The sequence below is a fragment of the Rhinopithecus roxellana genome, chromosome 6 (assembly GCF_007565055.1).
Source record: "Rhinopithecus roxellana isolate Shanxi Qingling chromosome 6, ASM756505v1, whole genome shotgun sequence".
NCBI lineage: Eukaryota > Metazoa > Chordata > Mammalia > Primates > Cercopithecidae > Rhinopithecus > Rhinopithecus roxellana.
Window position 1 is genome coordinate 60,783,380 of NC_044554.1, and position 20,982 is coordinate 60,804,361.

A 20,982-nucleotide genomic window follows, 5' to 3' on the forward strand; every position below is an offset into this window, starting at 1 on the left:
AGACTCCCAGAGATATTTCTACCTCCCTGTGGACACTCTCCACTTACCTCTACCCCTGAGGAGGTAGTGGGGAGTAAACACAGTGTCATCTCAAGGGGTGGATGCATTTTGTGTATTTATGAACACCTTAGGGGTCAGCCATCATATTTAAGATATGGTTCCCAATAAGTGGGTGATCATTATCTCCCTGTACTGCAGAGTTTTACAACTGGAGCCTGCATTTAGACATGAGCTATTACAGCTTATCTGATCAATATCTCCCTTTAAAAAGAAATCCCACATGTGTAATTCACCAATTCCCCATTTCCAGTGGAGGTGTGCTATGGTCAGCTCCCAAGATATGTGTATGTGTGTGCGTATGTGTGTGTGTGCACACATGTGCATAAGTGTAATTAATGGGAAGAAATTTAGGGCTGCTCAACATGAAGAATGTAAAGACCTTTTCTTTTCTGTATCAATAGGCAGCTCATGGGCTTCCCTTCCCTTTTTCTCCTAACTTGAATTTCTTTTCAAAATGTCAGCTCTCACTTTCCTTTGGGATGCACAGACCCAGGAAAGGAAGAAGCCCAGCTTGGGTGAGTGGTCAGGGGCCTCCTTGGGAGGGGAGAGTTGGTTGATTCTGGTTTCTGGAGATGGCAGAGCACTCATCCCTGGTGCTGGGAAAAGAAGTGGACACGTAGGCTCTTCCCTAGCAGTCCCCTGCTTCCTCTGATCCTGGAATAGATTGTCTTTAGGACCACCCTCTAGCAACCCCAGAGGAAACCCCTGCTTAAGATCAGTTTTTTGGCCAGGTGCGGTGGCTCATGCCTGTAATCCCAGCATTTTTGGAGGCCAAGGAGGGCAGATCATGAGGTCAGGAGTTCAAGACCAGCTTGGCCAACATAGAGAAACCCCGTCTCTACTAAAAATAAAAAACAATTAGCTGGGTGTGGTGGCAGGTGGCTGTAATCCCAGGTACTCGAGAGGTTGAGGCAGGAGAATTGCTTGAACCTGGCAGGTGGAGGTTGCAGTGAGCCAAGATTGTGCCACTGCACTGCACCCTGGCAACAGAGCAAGACTCCGTCTTAAAAAAAAAAAAAAAAATCAGGTTTTTTTGTTTTGTTTTGTTTTGTTTTTTTCTGTCACCAGGAATTTGGGGCTTTGGTACCTATTTTCTCAGCAACCTGATAGGTAACTAGGGGAGGCACCTCACTCTCCAGGCTCTAGTGTCCCGTTCTGTAAAATGGGGCTGTTGGATTTTATAATCCTGAATTATTTTCCACATCTGAAATATGATGTGCAAAAGAAGGGCAGAATACTGTTTCATAAGCCAGAGAACTTGGACATGAGCCCAAACCTCGCCTCTTCCTCAAAGTCATGCCTGCTCCCCAAGGCAGTTGGTGGCCCACTCTCTGGACTCCCCCCAGGCACATAACTGAAGCAAGGCCCAGATGGCTTTGTCCAGTCATGGCCCAGGTCTGTCCATCCCCGCACTGGGAAAGAGGCAGTTCTTTGGGGCAGGAACTGAGACTTTTTCATGTTTATATTCTTAGGGGCTCACCTGGTGATTGGGGCTTAGTAGGTTTTTCATAAATGTTCTTAAGCAAATTAGTAAGTGAGGAAAAGTAAAGAGCATTGTCTTCATCTAGTGCCTGTTTCCCTTGCTGAACGCAGGGAGTTCCAATAGTCCAAGGAACCAAAGGTTTGCTGGAAAAACATTGGTCTAAAGATCCGGTTGGCCCCACCATGGGTGAGCTTGGGAAAATCTCTGATGTCTTCTTACCCCATGCAATGGACAGGAGTGGGGGCTTCCCAGCTGTGGAGGAGCATGAGGCTAGATGATACTTTTCCATTCAGGAAGGGCAGGAGAGCTGGTTTCTCCAGATGAGAGAAATCTTCTCTCTCCTGGACCATAGGAGTTGCCCACAGAGTAATGGGAAGACCAGAATTGATTTTGTCTTCCATCCTGGGACTCAGAGATGGCTGCTGCTGCCCCAGAGCAGCAGGGCAGGTACATAGGTGGCTGGAGGAGTTGGGTGCATGGCACATCCCTGCTGGTGCTGGTCACCTGGTCTGCCTCTTCAGGAGCAGCTCAGGATGTTTGTAAACAGTGGATGCCTGCAGTAAGAGGGCAGCCTGTGGCTATGGAAGAGACTGTGTCCCAGAGCTAAGCTAATTGGCCCACGGGGGATGGACCTGCTGACCTTCACCTCATTAGCACTGCATTTGGGCCACTGAGCTCTGGCTTGGTTCTGACCTTTCCATAATAAGGACTCAATGTGAGGTTTCTGCAAAGGTGGGACAAGCCAGGGCCGGGGCTAAAACAGCTTCGCTTGGCAGAGGAGGTGCAATCAGGACTCACGCCAGGGGCTGTGCAGGCTGGGGTCAGGGGAGGATTTGGGGATCAGGGGTCCACCCCGCCTCATCACCTGCGACCTTCAAGATGGATTGGTGTGGCTGTCAGAGTGGGTGATAGTTGGTTCCTTAAGAGTGTGTCATTGAGGTCTAGGGTTGGGGGTGTGATGTCTAGGGTTCTTGAGGAGATCCCCCCACTGTTCCCCAGGTCTACCTCCTCCTCCAGCCCTTCCCAGGGAGTCTCCATAGAGACCACTGAACACTTCTGGGGTCCTTGGGCAGCGGCTTTGCAGCTCTGCCCCCGAGCCTGTGGAACTGCTGGAGGAAGGACACTGTCTGCATTTAAAATCCTCTTTTCATGGAGATGATAGAGTTTTTCAGAGTGCCAGTCTCTCTGCAGAGTGGGAGCAATTTCCCTGTAATTGGTAAAGTAACCGTAACTGCTCTGTCATTTGTATGTGGCGACACGTAATTGCACGGTAACCTTTGCCGCGGTGCACGAGGGAAGCGCTGTAAGCTATTAGGTTGTAATTCGGAGTGTCAGCTCCAGCTCCCCACGCCACCTCCACCACTGCCACACTGTGTGGCAGCCCCTGGGGAGGCTGCTGTGGGGGCTGTCTGCATCCAGGTCCAGCTCAGGGTCCTGCTCCCGAGTGCGGATGCTAGGCACATGCTGTGTTCTCTAGTGCCCTCAGCTAGGAAGGGCCCTCCATGGTGATCTAGGCCAGTGCTTCTCAAACCTTAGCAAGAGGATGTTGGAATCACCTGGTGGGGTGTGAAGACGAAGATGTCTGAGCCCCCATCCAAGACTTTTTGATCCAATATGTCTGGGGTGGAGCTCAAGAATGTGCATTTCTAATGAATAACACTCAAGTCTTCTGGATCTGAGACCATTCCCCAGCTCCTGCATTCAATTTTGTGACCAAATGTCTATCTGATTCTGAAAGATCTTTGGGAAGAACTACCTTTGCTATTTCATCTTCACAACATTAGCCCCTTTAATCTTGATGACACCTCTGAGATAGATACCATGAATTTCCTCAAAGATGCTGAGACCCACAAAGGTCATCTGACCATTTAATGACAACAAACAATAAGAGTGAACACTCCCATAGAACTGACTAAGTGTCAAACATTGTTCTATATGTTTTAAATTATTTAATCCTCACTACAGTACTATAAAGTATGTACTATTGTTATAATCCCCATTCTACAGGTAACAAATTAAGGTACAGAGAGGTTAAGTGACTTGCTCAAGGTCACACAGGATTAAGTGGCAGAGTTGGGATTCAAACCTAACAGTTCTGGTTCAGTACTGTTAGCCACTGTGAAACTCAGGCTTTTATTTATCCCTTCTATCCACTCATCCATCCATCCATCCATCTACCCATCCACCCACCCACCTATCCATCCACTTATCCATCCATCCATTTAATATACATATATTAGCCTACTATGAACCAGGCACTAAGCTAGGGGTACAAAGATGCATAAAACATGGTCCCTGTCCTTGAGCTCATAGTCCTTGGAGCACAGTGGATCAGCCATCTTAATTTGCACCCCATGCATTCTATGAGGACATTTGAGCCAGTGAAAAAAAGATCCAGGGTCCTCCGGATAGGGATCCAGACAGTGTGGCCCTCTCAGGGCTTCTGGGTCTGTCCACAGGGTTGTCCAGATGGGTTCCATATACATTCTCATGTAATGGGCCCTTATTTCCTTTCCTTGTGAGAGTAGAGTTGCTCTCTAATAAACAAGTGTTATCATAACCATGGCCAAATATTTTGTGTATTTGTGGAGTGACAGGAGGCCAGCCTGGGCCTAGGGCACGACTGGGCTCCTGATCATAGCAGAGTCCGGAACTGGCTCCTCTGGCTGTGGCTCTAATCTCACTGTTAATGGGGCCCAGGGGAAGGCCCAGCCAGGGCTGGAGCAAACACTCTCTCCCCCCATCACCGGGGGGCTCAGGAAGCCACACCAACCCTCACCTGTCGAAGGCTTTCACCAATTAGCCTCCCCTTCTTGGGCCCAGGCAGCCCTGGCATCTGTTCCCTGCATGTCCACCTCCCAGGTCTGCAGGCCCTGGGGACCCTCCCTCCTCCTGCTTCAGGTACTGTAATTAGCTGGTGGTTTCAGCTCAGACCCAGCAATGCATACCGTGTTTGCAGTGCATGTTGTGGTTGAGAGGCATGCTAGGGCCACGCCCTGCAGCCATTCTACCCCTGTTCCAGGTAGGATTTCTACACACGAAAAATCAACATGAAATATCTTACATTGAAGTGCTTCCCAGCTCACCAGGTGCCTTCACTCCTACAAGCTTACCCACTCTATAGCCAAGGAAAGTCAGGTTAGAGAACAGTAGGAGCAAGTTGTGCAATTGGGAAGCAGCTGAGCTGCCATTTGAACCCAAGTTTTTCCACTGTTTCAATCTTAAAAATCCCTCCCCCATCACCCCAGCTTCGAGGCAACAAAGAGCAGGGCCACCTGCTGCCACAGCTGGGGGACCTCAGCAATCATGCAGACCTGGATGGTGCTTGGTCAAAGGCCTCAATGGCACCTGTATCACATTCAGAGAGAGAAGCCAAGCCATGGGGAAACTTAGGGAGAAAGCTGTCATTATCCCAGATCTCGCCTGGGCTTCTTGCTGCATGAGGTTCTTCAGAGGAAGACAGTCACAGGTCCCTGACTTTCTGGTGAGTGAATGATGTCACGGGCCAAATGTATACTCTCTTTTTGTACATGGCTGTTGATGTGCTTGTGTTGTGCCCAGCCAAGGGGAAGAATTGTATTCAGTAATCCTGACCACTCAGAAATGCCATTTTGGGAGCTGATAGGCCTGAAGCCTCCTCGGGCTAATGAGGCCTATGTTTGCGGCAGAGGTGGTGGGGAACTGTGAAACATGGACTCCCTTTCTCCCTGCCTCAGTGTCCCCACCCTGTGCAGTGTGAACAACCATTCAGCCATATCTACTGGGAAAATGGATCATAACGGGCGATGTACAGACTTTGCGATGGCAGAGGTCCCTGCAGCACAGCTTAGGCCTGAGAAAGTCGGGGATGCGAAATCCTTGTGAACCAGAAGCGGGAACATTCAAGGGCCACGAGGACGTCTAGCACCCCAGGCTGCTGTCAGAAGGCCTGACAGGTTGCCGTGGTCATATCCAGCAGGGACAGGGCATCTTCTCCCCTTTGCCTGGATTTGTCCTTCCTCTCTTCTACTCCTCCCTTTAACTCTCTGCCTCCTGTCTCCTTCCCCATCTCCTTATTTAGGGAAGAATGGTAAAGATCAGACTAAATCTTGAATACTCCCTTGTAAATTTGACTCCTATAATTTTTTGTTTGTTTGTTTAGCAGAAACAGGGTTGGTCTCGAACTCCTGACCTCAGATGATCTGCCTGCCTCTGGCGGGATTACAGGCATGAGCCACCATGCCTGGCCAATAATTTAATTTTTCTTTTTCTTTTCTTTTTTTTTTTTTTTAAAGGGAAGGGAAGAGAGTTGTGTTTGGCCTGGGCTGGTGGACCAGGCCACGCAAAAGAGGCCAGAGGCTATCAAAGGCCTGGAGAGCAGACGTCTGCTCTGCACGAGGCCTGCTCAGGCTCGCCCATGCTCTCTCCCCATTTTCACTCTGGCTGTCCCTACCCTGTAAGAAGAAGGGGAACGGTCAGAGAGGCTTCTGATGTTCAGCAGGTTGCCTTCTTTGGAGGGACAGTGCCTGCACCTCTTCTGGGAGGGAGTGGAGGAGCCTGCTGGGGCCGGGTGAACACCTGTGGCCTGGTTTCACACACTCCCTGGCAAGAGCCTGCCTGCTGTTCTCCAGATGCCCTTTCCTTTGGCCAGATTGAAGCCTTTAAAAAAGTGACACCTTGTATTTTATTTCACCCCTTTCTCTGCAAAGTCCAAAGACGTTTACGGGCACGAGTGCAATAGCCTTTATGGTAGCCCATCAAAAAGCATGGATTGTTTCCGTCATCTTTATAGAGCAGAAAATAAAAGCACAGGAAAACGGAGTGACTCTTCTGAGACCACACAGTCCTTCCAAGATATGGTGGAGAATCCACCCCAGAGGGGTGTGTGCCAGACCCAAGCTGCTTGTGGGGAGTGCTGGGGGCTTTTCACCGGCTACTGCCGGGGTCGTCAACACTCCCCAGCACCACAGAGCCCAGGTGAGACCCTCTGTTTCATGAGGGACCTGATGGCCTGGTATAAAAAAGGGAGATTCCACTGGAAATACAGTGGGGGAACTGGCCCCAAAGCTTCCTGACTTCTGAACTTATACTTCCTGAAGTCAGGAGCAAGTGAGTCAGGGTCAGTGTCTCATAGGATATCTGGAGAATATTCTGTTTAAGGAACACTAGTAGGTGTTCCAGTCAAAATGGTTTAGCGGCTGGGTGCAGGGGCTCACACCTGTAATTCCAGCACTTCGGGAGGCTGAGGGTGGTGGTTACTTGAGCCCAGGGGTTTGAGACCAGCCTGGGTAACATGATGAAATCCCGTCTCTACAAAAAATACAAAAATTTAGCCAGGCATGGTGGCACATGCTTATGATCCCAGCTACTCGGGAGGCTGAAGCAGGAGGATCGCTTGAGCCTGGGAAGTCAAGGCTGCAGTGAGCCATTATCATGTCGCTGCACTCCAGCCTGGGTGACAGAGTGAGACCCTGTCTAAAAAAAAAAAGAAAAAAGAAAAAGGGTTCAGAGAATGAAATGTTTAGGAGAGGCTGAGATAAGGTTAAACATATTTTTTCTTAAAAATACTTTTCAGACCTTTCACGTAACTAATCGTTATGAATCTCTTAGATGGTGTTAAAAGGCTTTCTAGAAATATGCCTGCGGACTCCTTTTGTGTAGAGCATATCGGGGACCTGGGTTTCCATGGATGGCACTTTGGGAAGTGCTGGTATAGGCATGGCAGGGCCAGGGCTGCCCCTCTTCACAATGCTGTAAAAGAGACAGGGAGCCTGGGATCGGAGCGCATAAAGCACCAGCTGTGGCACATTGAGTTGAATCAGCACCTTCCTTCCCCCACTGCTCCTTTCCCCAGCTGACTGCCCGCACATGGCTCTGTTGTGATAGTGCTACTTACATGCTAATGTTTTCCATTCCCTAGTCTACACTTTTGAGTCCTCATGTGTGTGTCTGCTCGAGATATGGAGCCCACATCCCTTTGCTGTATAGATACGAAGACCACATTCCTCTTTGTGTATAGATATGGAGACCACATCCCTCTTGTGCCTGAGCAGAGTGGCCTGGAGCCCCTGCTCATCTGGGCTGACCCAGGGCTTTTCCACCTGAGGATGATGATGATAATAATGATGGACAAAGCTCCCAAGATGGCGCTGGGAGGGGTTGGAGAAGAGGCAGAGACACAGATTATGGGGAAAGGAGACCTGGGATCTGTGTTTTTTGCCATGTCCCTGCACCTGCCCACTCAGGTGATTCTTTACAGGTCACCTAGTTTCTCTGGAGCGATGTTTTTCATGTAAAAAGGAGGGATTGTTACCAGATGATTCATCTCTAAGGATTCTTCTACCTCCATAGTTTCCTGACTTAATATCTCTGCCAATTTCCCTGACGCTCCCTTCTAATTTTTCTCTTTTTAAAATTTTCAGCTCTTAACCATTGATGATAACTTCTGTGGCCTGGACATGAATGCCCCTCTGGGAGTGTCCGACATGGTGCGTGGGATTCCCGTCTTCACGGAGGACAGGGACCGCATGACGTCTGTCATCGCATATGTCTACAAGAATCACTCTCTGGCCTTTGTGGGCACCAAAAGTGGCAAGCTGAAGAAGGTAGGAATGAAGTGCAGCCCTTTTGGTTACTGTGAAGACAGTCTGACCCTCCTGGGCTGGAAATTATGTCTTTTCGCTACCTTGGGCGTGTGGGCAGGTGATACTGTTTGAGCTAAGGAGATACGCTGCTGTTGAGGTCATGATGATCATCTTATCCTTTCTCTGCCTCTGTGCTGAGGTTGCGGGGTGAGTGTGTGGATTCACCTCCTCCCTAGAACTGGTGTGCACATGAGAGGTGTCAGACCAGCCTTGCAGGGTTGTTCTAAATGGCACATACTGTGTTCAATTTGGGCTTGTGCCTTTAAGGCAAAGGCTTTACTAGGTCTGAGCAACTGGGGAAGGTGGGCAGGGGGAAGGGACAGGCCTGTTCCCCTTGCTCCAGCCCTTCTGACTGCTGCATCATCTGGAATGCATTCAGGGAACAGAGGGAGGAAAGTGCAGACCTGTTAAAGTTGCAAATGGGGCCCAGAGCCAAGTTGTGGGCTGAGAAAACCACGGGTGCAATGGGAGCATGGAAATTGCTTCTGGTGAGGTCAAATGGTATGATCTAGGGACCTGACGTTTCCCCTGCACTTTCGGAAGCTGGCAGGTTCTGGGGTCCTGGGCGATCTTGGCTCATCAGTTGTGTTGGGAGCAGTCATCCACCGAGGGTTGTTCTGTGCTCAGGCTTCTCATCTCATGAGTTGGAGCTGGCCCTACAGCACATGTCCTTCTTGATTGGATTAAAAGCCCTTCTAAGATGGTAGGCAGGAGGTCCTGTTTCCTGTTGGCCAATAATTGCGTTTTAGTCCTTTCCCAGGAAATATTGGTGATTTCATGTGGAGCTCTTGCTTGCTTTATTTTGGCTTCTCTTGGAGTTCTCTGGACATTGTGTGATTCAGATTGGGTGAAGAGGCACTGCCTGATTGAAACTGAGCCTTAATCCCTCCATTTCCCTTTGCTGTATTTCTGGCTGCTAGCTCTGGATGGTCAAGAGGAAATGTTCCAGGCATATTTAGAGGACTATGCCTATTTTACCATCCCACAGTGTAATAGCCCAGCAATCATTTCTGTTGGCATCTCTGTGGACTGGTGGCGTGTCTGGAATGGGAGCATGTGGAGCACAAGAGGCGGGCACCCCGGAGTCTGTTTGTGACTTGGGAACTTGTGTGTGGAGTGATTCTATAGGTGATGACTGGGAAAGAAAACAATGAGCACTGGGGAAACATCATGGTACTCTGCAAGAATGGTGTCCGTGAGGTACCACGCAGCTGGCACTGCCTAGGAGGAAGTAACCGCCTAATTTGAGTGGAACGCCTTCAGTGTCGCAACCAAAAACAGCAAAACACATCTTTAAGAACTGTATTTCATAATTCACTGCAAATAATTCTATTTCATACTTCCTTTCTGTGAAGAAAATGGTAAACACAATGGAATCTTTTCTTGCTGCCTCGGACTCCTCATGAGTTTTGCTCACATAATGAACTGAGTTTTGCAGATACCCAGGGAAGATGCTGCGAGGTTTGGGCATGTTGTCCTCACACAGCTCCTATGTCTGATTGTTGCCGCCTTCCCGGGTCTTCCTCTTATGCACTTGGCCACTCATCACTTCCAGTTGCTGCCAGGAATCCTGGTTGACTTCAGCACCTTTCCTCCTCCCTCATTCTGTGGCTTCCAGCTTTGGTGGGCTAGGAAACCAGATTGCCAAGCTTACTGAAATTGTGTCTGACAAGCGTCAGTCCACAATGAGGAGAGAAGTGTGTGAGCTTTTGGTCAGGGACTTCAGATGGCTCGATTCTTCAGTAGGATTTGGCAAGTTTGGTCTGCTGGAAAAGTGAATTCTAAATATGGGGGACATTACTATGTACAATTCATGCACTGAGACCTGCTTCGCCTGCTTCATTGGGTGAATGAGCACTATTGAGAGTAAATAAGTCAGCAAGGCAGTATGGGGGATGCTTTAAGTCTTTTCTCTAGTGAGCTCAATCTCAGTGCAATGGAGAAGCTAACTCCCTGCCTTGCCCTAAAAGAGTCCTACTCACTGAATTTCCTACCAGCTGCCAGAGGACCATTTACTAGCTGGCAGGATGGAGTAGACCCTGGATGAGGATTTGTGTGTGTGTGTGTGTGTGTGTGTGATTGTCTGAGCTGGTTGGGCAGTGAATGTTATCAGTGAAATGAACATTGAGAGTTCAGTGCACATAACAAAACAGTTATTTTCTCTTGGAAAAAGGAAGGTGTTTCCTGTCCATGGATGCATTGTAAACCCAAGACAGTCAACTTGCATTTTTGTGCTGTTGGTCCAAGGTTGGGTTGAGGCATCTGGTGGTTGGTGCTCTTTCACCTGTGGAAGCCTGTCCAAATCTGTTCCCCGACAGGGAGGTCAATCAAGTGCAGCACTGTGAGTGTGGAATCAGGACACCACCAGGAGCCTGGGCCAGCAAGGCGCTCAGAGACGACCCTCCCGAGGCAGGTGAGGACAGAGCCCAGCAGTCAGTCAGGCAGGCAGTGACAGGCAACACATGCAACAAGAACCTGGGGCTTCATAAACTGTGACTGGCATTCCCATCTTTTACTTTGGTGGGTTGGTGTAAGAACAGTTCTGTTTCAGCCACCTGGGATATTCTGTCTAATTTCCAGAGCAGTGATGGGGCTGGTGAGGCATAAACGTTTCAAAGGTAAGAGCGCAAGGGTCAGTTGTGGGGAATGAGCCTTCAGTCCTCCTGGGGAAAGGCAGGCCACGGGGCGGGGGGGGGCAAACTTTCTGCTCTGCAGGCTCGGAGTGGCAGCCTTTTAATGGTTTTGCTCACGTCCAGGTCCCGTGCCTGCAGACTCAGCACAGCTGGCCCAAGGGAACAGTCTGAGTTGGGAAAGGAAGGCTGGGCCGCCGAGTCTGTTGTTTGAAATAATAAAAAGCAAAAGTGGCCCGTTTATTTATTTTTTTTCTGAACAATAGAATTCCCCACCCCCGCTCACTCAGTAAGCACCACTCCCCTTTCCTTGTAATAATTCTGACTCGCTTTTCCCAGAAGTTATCAGGACCACAGTCACCTTTTGGGCAGAGGCCCAGCCATGACAAGTTGTGAAGCTGCAGGAGGATTTTGCTGGAAGTTTTGCAAGCCACTGAGGCCAGGGCGTGAAAATAATGGAAATCATACTGTAGCCATAATTATAGAGTTGGTTTCTCTGAGCCCTGTAATAATCTCCTGTGTGTATCAAGGCTTTACGGTATGACAAGAGACTGGAAATGGGGGTAGCTGGTCAGGAGACAGCTTGGGGGGATGCTAAGAGTAAGGGTGTTTGCTGTGGGTTTCAGGGGTCCAGGAGATCAGTCTGCCCTCAAAATTACTGACTTTTTATTTTGCTTGAAAGGCGTGAGTCCCAATCATTTGCAACCTTGTCTTTGACGACTGTGATTTCACTCCTTTGGTGCACACATCACATGAAGCAGGGGGAAAGGAGGTGAGGAAAGTACCAATTTAGATGTCTTTGATGTTTTCTGATATGTGTGTGTTGTCATGGTATTGGCAGCCTCTTCCTGTGGTGAACTTTAAGGGTATGTGTGTAAAGAAATATGACCTATAAATGCTACAGTCATGAGTAGGTGTCTAGGAACTTAGCAATAACCTACAGACTGTTAATATTTCCACTATAGGTAAAACTCGTAAGGCAAATGCCATCTTGACTGGCTTTAGGGCCAAGCAAACCTAAACCTTTGGCTTGAATTGGGACAATCAGCTCAGTGTTGTCTCCGAAGCACAAGATTTCTTCACAAGAATATTTCTGCTGAAATCCTTTCCCTCTCTCTCTTTCTCTGCCTCTTGCTTTCCTTTCACTAAGCGATCATTTTTATGGCTGCTGTTCAGTGGTGAATTACTGCCTGACATTAGTGGGAGAGACTAATGTTCATTGTGAACCAAAACATCATAAACTTCCACTTGAGGTGCGATTGCTCCTCTCGCTGGTGATTGCATCTTCCCTGGATGTTTTTGCTAGGTTAAACTGTTCACACCTAAGGGGGTGGAGCGCTGTATGGATGTTGGTTAAGTCTGGCTGGCCTTGCTATTAGCCTGTTGTAGGACATGCATCCATGTGTCTGTGCACAGACGAATCCATACCAGCCTCTCTGAGTAGGAACTGGGTGCACATTCCCATGGAGAGGCGATAGGAGTATACAGTACAAAAATCATTCTTATTGGGAATTGTCATGTAGATTAATTTAATCTTCCTAAATTTTTTTGCTCGAGCCTGTTTTAAAATTAATTTGCTTGTGTTCCCTAGACCCTCAGCATAGGTGCACAAGGGGAATCACCCAGGAGTGGATTGGAATGGAGGGAGACCCACCTGGGGTGAACATTGCTTCTCAGGAACAGATGCTGTGTGTGTGCTTCAGTGCTTGAGTCACAAAGCAATATCAGATCAGAGAGTCCAGCCCCTGCTTTCTTGCTTCCTAAATGTACCTGGGAATTCTTCCTAAAATTACTCTGGAAATTCGAATCCACTTTAACTAAAAATAAATATTCATAGCACAGAAAGCCCTGCAGATGGATGGAAGTGTCAGGATATCAAATGGAGACACAATGTTGGAACACCAAATAGAACAGGAACCTGTGGTTAGGGCAGAGGGCATGTGTATTTGATACAGGGTTCAGTCAGGTAGTTCTGTTGTGCTATATGTTTCTCCAGCCCAAGCTGCCATGGGCTCATGTGTGATTGATCATAAGCAGAAAGGGAAAGAAATGCAGAAGCATCAGGGCTGACCGATTTCCATGACAGGAAAAGACCATCTATTTGCTATATTGTGTGTGCATTTTCCATCCCTGGTTTTGCAAATGTTAAACCTGCATAGACCTTACCCTGTGGGTTGTGTGAAGGGGAGGCTGAGGTTGAAGAGCTCCAGGCAGAAGATCCCACAGGTGTACCAGCAGTGCCACCCTCCCTCCTCTGATTTCACGTTCAACCACACACAGACAGTATTCTGTCATTAGTCTTTCCAGCCTGGGAATTCTAAGACTGGCCCTTCAGACTGACCTTGTCTCAGACCAGTGCATGCCCTTCTCACGGGCCTTCCTCCCACCTCGTTTCAATCTCTTCTGCTGTGTTTTAAGCTTTCTTCCCAAATTGAACTCAGTTGATAAGAAGAGCAACTAAGCTGGTTGATGCCCTCTTGGACATATTTTATATTCTTCCATGCTATTAAGCCCTCAGTCAATCACCCTTTTGATGTTAATGTGGCCACACTGGCCCTCTTTTCTTATCTTTTTCCATTTCTCACTATTCTGCCCTTGGGCCCACCCACCTTCCCTGCATGTCCCTGGGGGATCTCGAGTGGTTCCTCTGTGCTAACCTGAATAAGCCCAGGGAAGTATTCTCATCATGAAGTTTCTGCTGCAGCCAATAGCGAGGCACTGTTGCATTCTCCTCCTGGCTTCCTCCTGAAACACACGTTGAGATCCTAGCAAAGAGTTTCTCAGGAACACTTGTCATTCTGTTTTCCAAGTGATCATTGCTGGTGCACATGATTTAAAGAGATCGTCTTAAATGAGCTTTGCCAATTCAAGATTTATTGATACATGTGCCACTTTTTTGAATCATATGTGTGTATATACACACATTGGTATAGAAAGATCCTGATCATAAATTAAAATGCAAACACATTAAAATTGAAGAAAGTGCTGCAGAAACACCCCAAATCATAGAGCACATTCAGTCAGCTGATACACAAATGTCAGACACACTAGAGGAATTTATCCAGTGACACATGCAATTGAAGTAAAATATTGTGCTTTACAAGAACATATCATTAAAATGAAAACTAGCAGCATATCAGGAGTCTGGCCATGTAACCAAGACAACAAAGATAGGAAAGGATGAAAGACATGATGTACAGAGGAAGAGGGAGGAGGCAGAGGCAAGAAGAGGGAATGAGCCGCCAACCATAAGTGGTCCTTTTAGTGCTGGGCTCACACCTGCTAGACTCTGGATGGGAGGAGAATAGAATCTTGAAGACTCCCAGAGAGGGTAGAGTCAGAGGAGGGTCTTTGTTACCAGCAATTGCTATGATTTCCTCAGCCACTTTGATGGGGAAGGCAGTGGCAGTTGGAACGATTCACAGCTCACCAGTTGATGTTCTGACTGGGGGTCTGCTGAGAGTCCATACTTAGGGAACTTCCTGGGAATGTATCCACTGGGCTTGCTTATTGGTGATATCATGGGGCTGCTTTTCCCAGCAGTTCTGGCTTCTCATGGAAGTATGCATGGTGACTTTAAAAGAGGTCTCTTGGCCGGATGCAGTGGCTCACGCCTGTAATCCAAGCACTTTGGGAGGCTGAGGCAGGTAGATCATGAGGCCAGGAGTTCAAGACCAGGATGACCAACATGGTGAAACCCCGTCTCTACTAAAAATACAAAAATTAGCCGGGCATGGTGGCGCGTACCCATAATCCCAGCTACTCAGGACGCTGAGGCAGGAGAATCACTTGAACCCAGGAGGCAGAGGTTGCAGTGAGCCAAGATCACGCCATTGCACTCCAGCCTGGTCAACAGAGCAAGACTCCATCTCAAAAACAAACAAAAAAAGGTTTCTTCAAAGCTCCCACACTCACTCCATACCTTCTCTCCTGGCCCATGAGACACAGGTGTATTAGTTATCAATTGCCGTGAACTACTCCAGAACTTAGAGGCTTTGAACAACACTTATTATCATACATACAGTTTCTGTGGTTCTGGAATCTGGGCATGGCTCAGCTGGGTCCTCTGGCTTAGGGTCAAGGTGTTGGCTAGGGCTGCAGTCATCCCAAGGCTAAAGACAGGAATGGGGAAGAGTCTACCTCCAGTGTCACTCCCAGGTTTGTTGGCAAGCTTCAGGTCCTCACTTGAGAGATCCCTGCATTGCCATGTGGGCCCCCCATGAGGCCACCTACACAACAATGTGTGAAGCAGCAGGCTTCTCTAGAAGGATGTCTGAGAGATGGGGGTGAGAAAGAGGCTGAGTAAGGTGCAGGCCTTTGTCATTTTGAAACTTGGTTTCAGAAGTGACACCCCATCCCCTTTGCTGTATTCTGTCTTAGAAGCCAGCCACCGGGTCCAGCTCACACTCCAGGAGGGGCTCTATAGGTTATGAGCACCCAGAGGTGGGGATCACTGGGGGCCATGTTGGAGGCTGCCTTCTACACAAGCGCTTTGTTTCTCAGCCACTGAGGGGACTTGAACCCATACTTTCAAACTTCAGGTTCACTTTTGGTAGCATGGAAAAGGACACAGCCTTCCTCAGGAACACCAGTGGCCCAGGCACTGAATCCTGTCTTTTGACTTGTGGCTTTGATTGTGCAAACACGGTAGAGAATCCAGAGGATAAACAGGAGGCTGTGAAGCAGTTGCCACACCCACAGGACCAGGGGTGAGGAAGCTTCCTCAACAAGGTGGCCTGGGGGCTCAGCAGGCAGTCCCAGGTGCTCTGTTCATCTAGAGAGAGGGCAGTGCTCGATGATGGACCAAAGACATTTAGATTTTGAATCAGTAGTTGATGAGAACTCTGTGTGTCCATGGAGAATCCATATCTTCTGCCTTTGGTCTCTGTGGGGAAGCCCCCAGCATCTTAGGAAGGGGTCGTTTTCTTAGTGTTTAGGGCTGGCAGAAAAGAGGTGATGCAGAGGAAACTACCAAGCTTTGAACACCGTGTAGGCACCAGGATTGTTCTAGATGTTTTCACATGTTACTCACATTGATTGTCACGTGTAATCCTCAATTTTTTTTTTTTTTTTTGAGGAGATGTTACACCTTCCATGTAAAATGGAGGAAAGGGGTTGGGTAACTCCCCAGAGGTCACACGGTCTAATCTGAGGTTGTCCTGGACCTGTATAGAGTAATATCATGGACTCTACCTAAGGCCTGGCTCCTGGGCTGTACGGTAGGTCCCCTCCCCGATGGAGGGAGGAGGTGGTGGCTGGGCCTCTGGTACCTGCCCCGGAGCCTGTTGCTCAGAACCCTCCTTTCATTCACTCTGTCCCTGCCCTGGCTCAGGTCCTGATGTCCATGCTAGGGTGGTTGAAACTGATTTTCCCCTCTTTAATCCATCTTCCTGGGATGGATTAAAGAGGGGAGCACTTTAGGGACAGGAAAATCAGTTTGGATGGATCCTAGATGGCAGATTCAGCTTCCTAAAGCAGTTCCAATCCTCTCACCCTTGTCACTAAGAAAAACAAAACTGGACTTGTCTCACCCACCCTTCCGTAGACCCTTGCCTGTAGTTCTGCCTGCGTGGAAGTGGCCCTAACATGCTGAGGACTCAGGTCCCGTACTCAGCCATTCAGCCTCAGCTGGCTGCCTCGGCCTTCATGTTTTGAGTCCTCAAGGGCCCTGGCTAAATTTAAATACCAAGAAAGAGGCTCCCACCTGAGAAACGGGAGGGGACTCCTGCCTTCGTGGCTGTTCTCACATCACCAACCTGCCTCCATGGGCAATTTCCTTCTCCGAGGGCAATTATGCCGGAGCTCAGATCCCACAGCCGAGTGGGAGGCGGCCATGGGGAGGGCAGGAGGTTTTGTGGGAGGCAGCCAAGCTATGCTTTTCCACTTACCCCTGGCATGCTGCCTGGGACAGACTGGGCCTATCTTTGTCTTGGTGGCTCACTGGAATTGTCCCTCCTAGAGCCTATGGGACTGTGTGCTGTGGTTCTGGGTGATTTTTCCTGTGATGGGTTATCCATGGTCCCTCTCTTGACCCATTTGGAGGATGGCAGCTTCTCCCTAATCACGGGTCATTATTGCTTTGCAAGCGCTCTGGAGCGGAGGGCCTAATGAGCCAGTCTCCTTTTTACTCTCAGTCACCTGGAGCACCTGTCGCCACCAGCACATCCAACCTTCTTTTTCCTTCTAAGTGTCTAGCCCCTAAACCTGAGCTTCTCGGCTCTTCTCACAATCCTTTGCCTACTTTCCTCACTTTCACCCGCTCCATTCTTACCTTTTCCTTCCTGTCACTCTGTAGTATTGTACTTTTAACTTCACTTTCACCCGCTCCATTCTTACCTTTTCCTTCCTGTCACTCTGTAGTATTGTACTTTTAACTTAGTGAAGATGTGTTCGCAAATGTTATCTTGACCAATTAATTTGCTCAGGATGATGTGGAGTTAGGAAGGCCAGAGGCAGTGTTGGCTTTGCTATTTCTTTATAGATATGGGGACTTGGGGGAATAGTATGATTGGATGGGAGGTTAGGGAGACTACTTCAGAAGTGTGCATAGTTCTTTATATAGTCAAACCTCTTTTTAAAAAAATGCAAAGAGACCAGGACCAGTGGCTCATGCCTGTAAACTCAGTACTTTGGGAGGCCGAGGTGGGTGGATCACTTCAGGCCAGGGGTTCGAGACCAGCCTGAGCAACACGACAAAACCCTGTTTCTACTAAAAATAGAAAAATAAACCAAAAGAAAAATTAGCTGGGTGTGATGGTACATGTCTGTAGTCCCAGCTACTCCAGAGGCTGAGGCAGGAGAATCACTTGAACCCAGGAGGTGGAGGTTGCAGTGAGCCGAGATTGTGCCACTGCACTCCAGCCAGGGCAACAGAGTGAGATCCTGTCTCAAAAAGAATGATTAATAAATAAAAGAATACAAAGAATCTACAAAGAGCAATCCTCTTTCCCCCTAAACCACTCCTGGCCGCCCACTGCAGGCAGCATTCTCTCCATCGCCCATTGTGGGGTCCCAGGCTCACTAAGGTGCGGGCAGAAGGCCGTATTCCCCATGCCCTGTGTTGTGGCACAGCTGCATGGGGACCCAGCTCTATTTTGTTGGCTTACTGGGTTTCCCTTATGAGTCCTTTTAGGAAAGGCTCTCCACTTACCCCTGGCCTGCTCCCTGGGACAGACTGGGCCTATCTTTGTCTTGGTTTCTCACTGGAATTGTCCCTCCTATGGCCTATGGGACTGGGTGCCATGTTGCTCCAAAGGTTGCATCCGTGAGAAGTGGGTGTTGGTTTGGGGTTTTACCCCACCTCACAGGCTCTCCCTTCTTTGGGGTTGTCCTCTGACACTTCCAGTGCGTCGCCTAGTCCCAGTTTTCCTTTCGGGAACTTTTTTTTTTTCCCCCCAAAGAGATAGGGTCTTGCTCTGTCACCCAGACCAGAGTGAAGAGGTGCTATCCTGTCTCACTACAGCCTCAAACTTCTGGGTTCAAGTGATCTGCCTGTCTCGGTCTCCCAAGTAGCTGGGACTACAGGTATGTGCCACCATGCTCCACTAATTTTTAACATTTTTTATAGAGATGGGGTCTTGGATCTTGCTATATTGCCCAGGCTGGTCTTAAACTCATGACCTCAAGCAATCCTCCCACCTCGGCATCCCAAAATTCTGAGATGTATGAGCTACCATGTCTGGTCATGGGACATTGTTTGAGCTGCCTTCCAAAAAGTTTCTTCCCTCCTGGAGAAGGCTTCTGAGGCTTTGGTGGCAAGGAGGTTGGAAGGAAAGAGATGGGTTGTCTTTCTGCTTAACCACTTTTACCTTCCCACCAAGATATGAGTATTCTGGGGCTGGAGGTGGCTAAATTTGGGTGTTCCCAGGTATTGTTGGACCTGAGAGGCCAGAATGATGTTGAAACCACCTGATGAGCTGCCCTTATCATTGCATCCAAAACTTAAACCAAATCCTACTGTGTTCCAGGTATTCCCATGGGAGTCGCAGATACAAATTGCCATTTTGGCCTCCAGGCAGGAGATCATATATGGGTGCCTTATATACATTGTGGTTTGTTAAAATAATGAAAATGATTAGGTATCTTCAGTCTACCTTTAAAAATCTGTAAGTCAATACATTCTTTACCTTGGTCTTTCTGCAACAGACCAGCATTTCCTCCAGTGATAATTCAGCTCTGTCCCTTTTGTTCTTCCTTCCCCCGCAGAGCATAAAACTTATCCATGATTTTCTGTCTGAAACAGGATTCCTTTACTACAAGTATCTCTTGTGAAGGGTAAACAGAATTTTTAAAATGTTGCATGTAATTATAACCATATTTTAAATGCATCAGGTTAGCATACCTGGAATATTTTATTTTATTTAATCTTTATGATCAAAGTTGTCCTGGACCTTTCCCCAGACATACCAGACTTGGGAGAGAAAAATATATCTTAAACCTCACTTAGAGAATGAGTCTTTTTTAGATCCAGAGAGGTTTAGTTAGGCAGTGTTGGCTTATGCCGTAGGTGGGCCTGAATCTGTACACTGTTGACCTTAAGTAGAGCTAGAGTGGCAGCTGGGGACCCTAGAGGTTCTGTGACCTAGGAAGGGCCATGGCTGGAGGGAGGCTGATGGTACTGATGGCTTCCCGGCCTCAACCAGGCTGTGGGCTTCTTTATCTCATTTTGGGTAGGAAATGTGGATTCATTGTAGGAAACTAATGAATCTCTTTCTAAAATGGAGAATTATTTTCTAAAATTAATAGCCTCATAATGTATCCATTTTATAAATTTGGTTTTTATTTAGTCACATTTTTATTACCCCAAAAATTACAGGTGATAGAAGCTTTCAACATTGTAGCTGAGATGTTTTTCTGAAAGGAATTTGTTCATTTTCTTCACATAGAAAATATAGTTCATTAATATAGCTGGATCTATTTCCCCAGTGTGTTTACACCTTCTTCCAATTAAACTGAAGGTGCCCTCACAGTACTGCCCCGAAGGTAACAAGTGCTGAATAAAAAAATGTATTTGAAGATGGGCCACTGGAGCTTTAGGGTCTTCTAGTGCCTGTGTGCACATGTGTGTGTATCAGCTAGCTTAGGCTACATTATGTTGCAGTAACAAATGACCCCCAGGTTTCAGTGGCTTACAACAACAACAATGAAGGCTATTTTCAACTCATGTTCATGTGCACCCTGGGCTGGCTGCAGCCCTCCTCCATGTTATTTATCTGGGAGACTTGGAAGGGCAGCCCCTGTCTGGGACATGTTGATCTCATGGCCAAAGGAAAAGAGAGATGGCAGAACCGTGCCATGGTTGTTAAAGCTACTGCTTGGTGGTGGCCCATGTTGTTATCACTCCCATTTGATTGGCCCAGCCAAAGTGAATGGTGTGGAAAATATAACCTTGCCTGGAGTCTTGGGAGGGGGCTGGTGTATATGTATGCAGGGAGGTGGGAGAGAAGGGCCATGAATATTTTGTGGATAATTCTGTCCATACAGTTTACCATAAGGATTATTTTTGTGAACATCAACATTCAGTCAAGAACTATCTTCTTGGTCATCTAAAATGCACTAAACGCTTCTTGTCTTAAAGAGCTTGTGATCTTGTCTTTGCTCAGTGTTGGAAAAGATGTGCAAAAACTATAGGATATGGCTGATTTTATGTCATCAACCCCAGATATAATGTTGGAGATTTTTAAAAAACTAAATCCTCTCTCAGATGATTTTCCTCTGATTTACTTTTTTCCTCCTAAAACTGAAACTGAAATTATTCCTTATCTTTCATTAGTCAGGCTCTGAATGTTTGTATCTCCCCAAAATTAGTTTTGTTAAGAGTGAGGGCACTTTTCTACTTAAATACAATGATTAGATTGTGTTCAGCAGATGTCTCTTGGATAATTAAATTACCCAAATTTATGGAAGCATTTCTTTTACCTATAATTAAATAGTTTCCAAATTAATTTTTCCTAAGTAATTTAAGCTCCAGAGATTCCCCCACTTTCCATCTGAACCCACCTTGCCAACCATGGGTTCCAAAAATTCACTCTGGACACAGGCAGGATATTGCCCATTAAATTCCATTTCTCAGGACAAGGAACTCAAAGTTGTCTACTGACTCAAAACAAGCTCACATGCCTTCTTGTCAGGGTTTCCTGCCAGCCTGCTCCTCTCTGGAAAAGGCGGGAGACTTACAGAGTCAGAA

At 47.7% G+C, this 20,982-nt stretch overlaps 1 protein-coding gene across 3 annotated transcripts in view; it reads left to right on the forward strand.

Annotated features, from left to right (window-relative positions):
• The window catches only part of PLXNA4 (plexin A4), a 522,503-nt gene that overhangs the window by 149,920 nt on the left and 351,601 nt on the right, over positions 1-20,982 (forward strand). For 2 of the 3 annotated variants that reach the window (XM_030933215.1, XM_010367886.2), the window contains exon 3: positions 7,945-8,127. In XM_030933215.1, the coding sequence (XP_030789075.1) occupies positions 7,945-8,127 (183 nt within the window). Of the gene's footprint in view, positions 1-7,944; positions 8,128-12,387; positions 12,638-20,982 lie in introns of those variants that run through there. The other variant, XM_030933216.1, reaches the window with a different exon arrangement.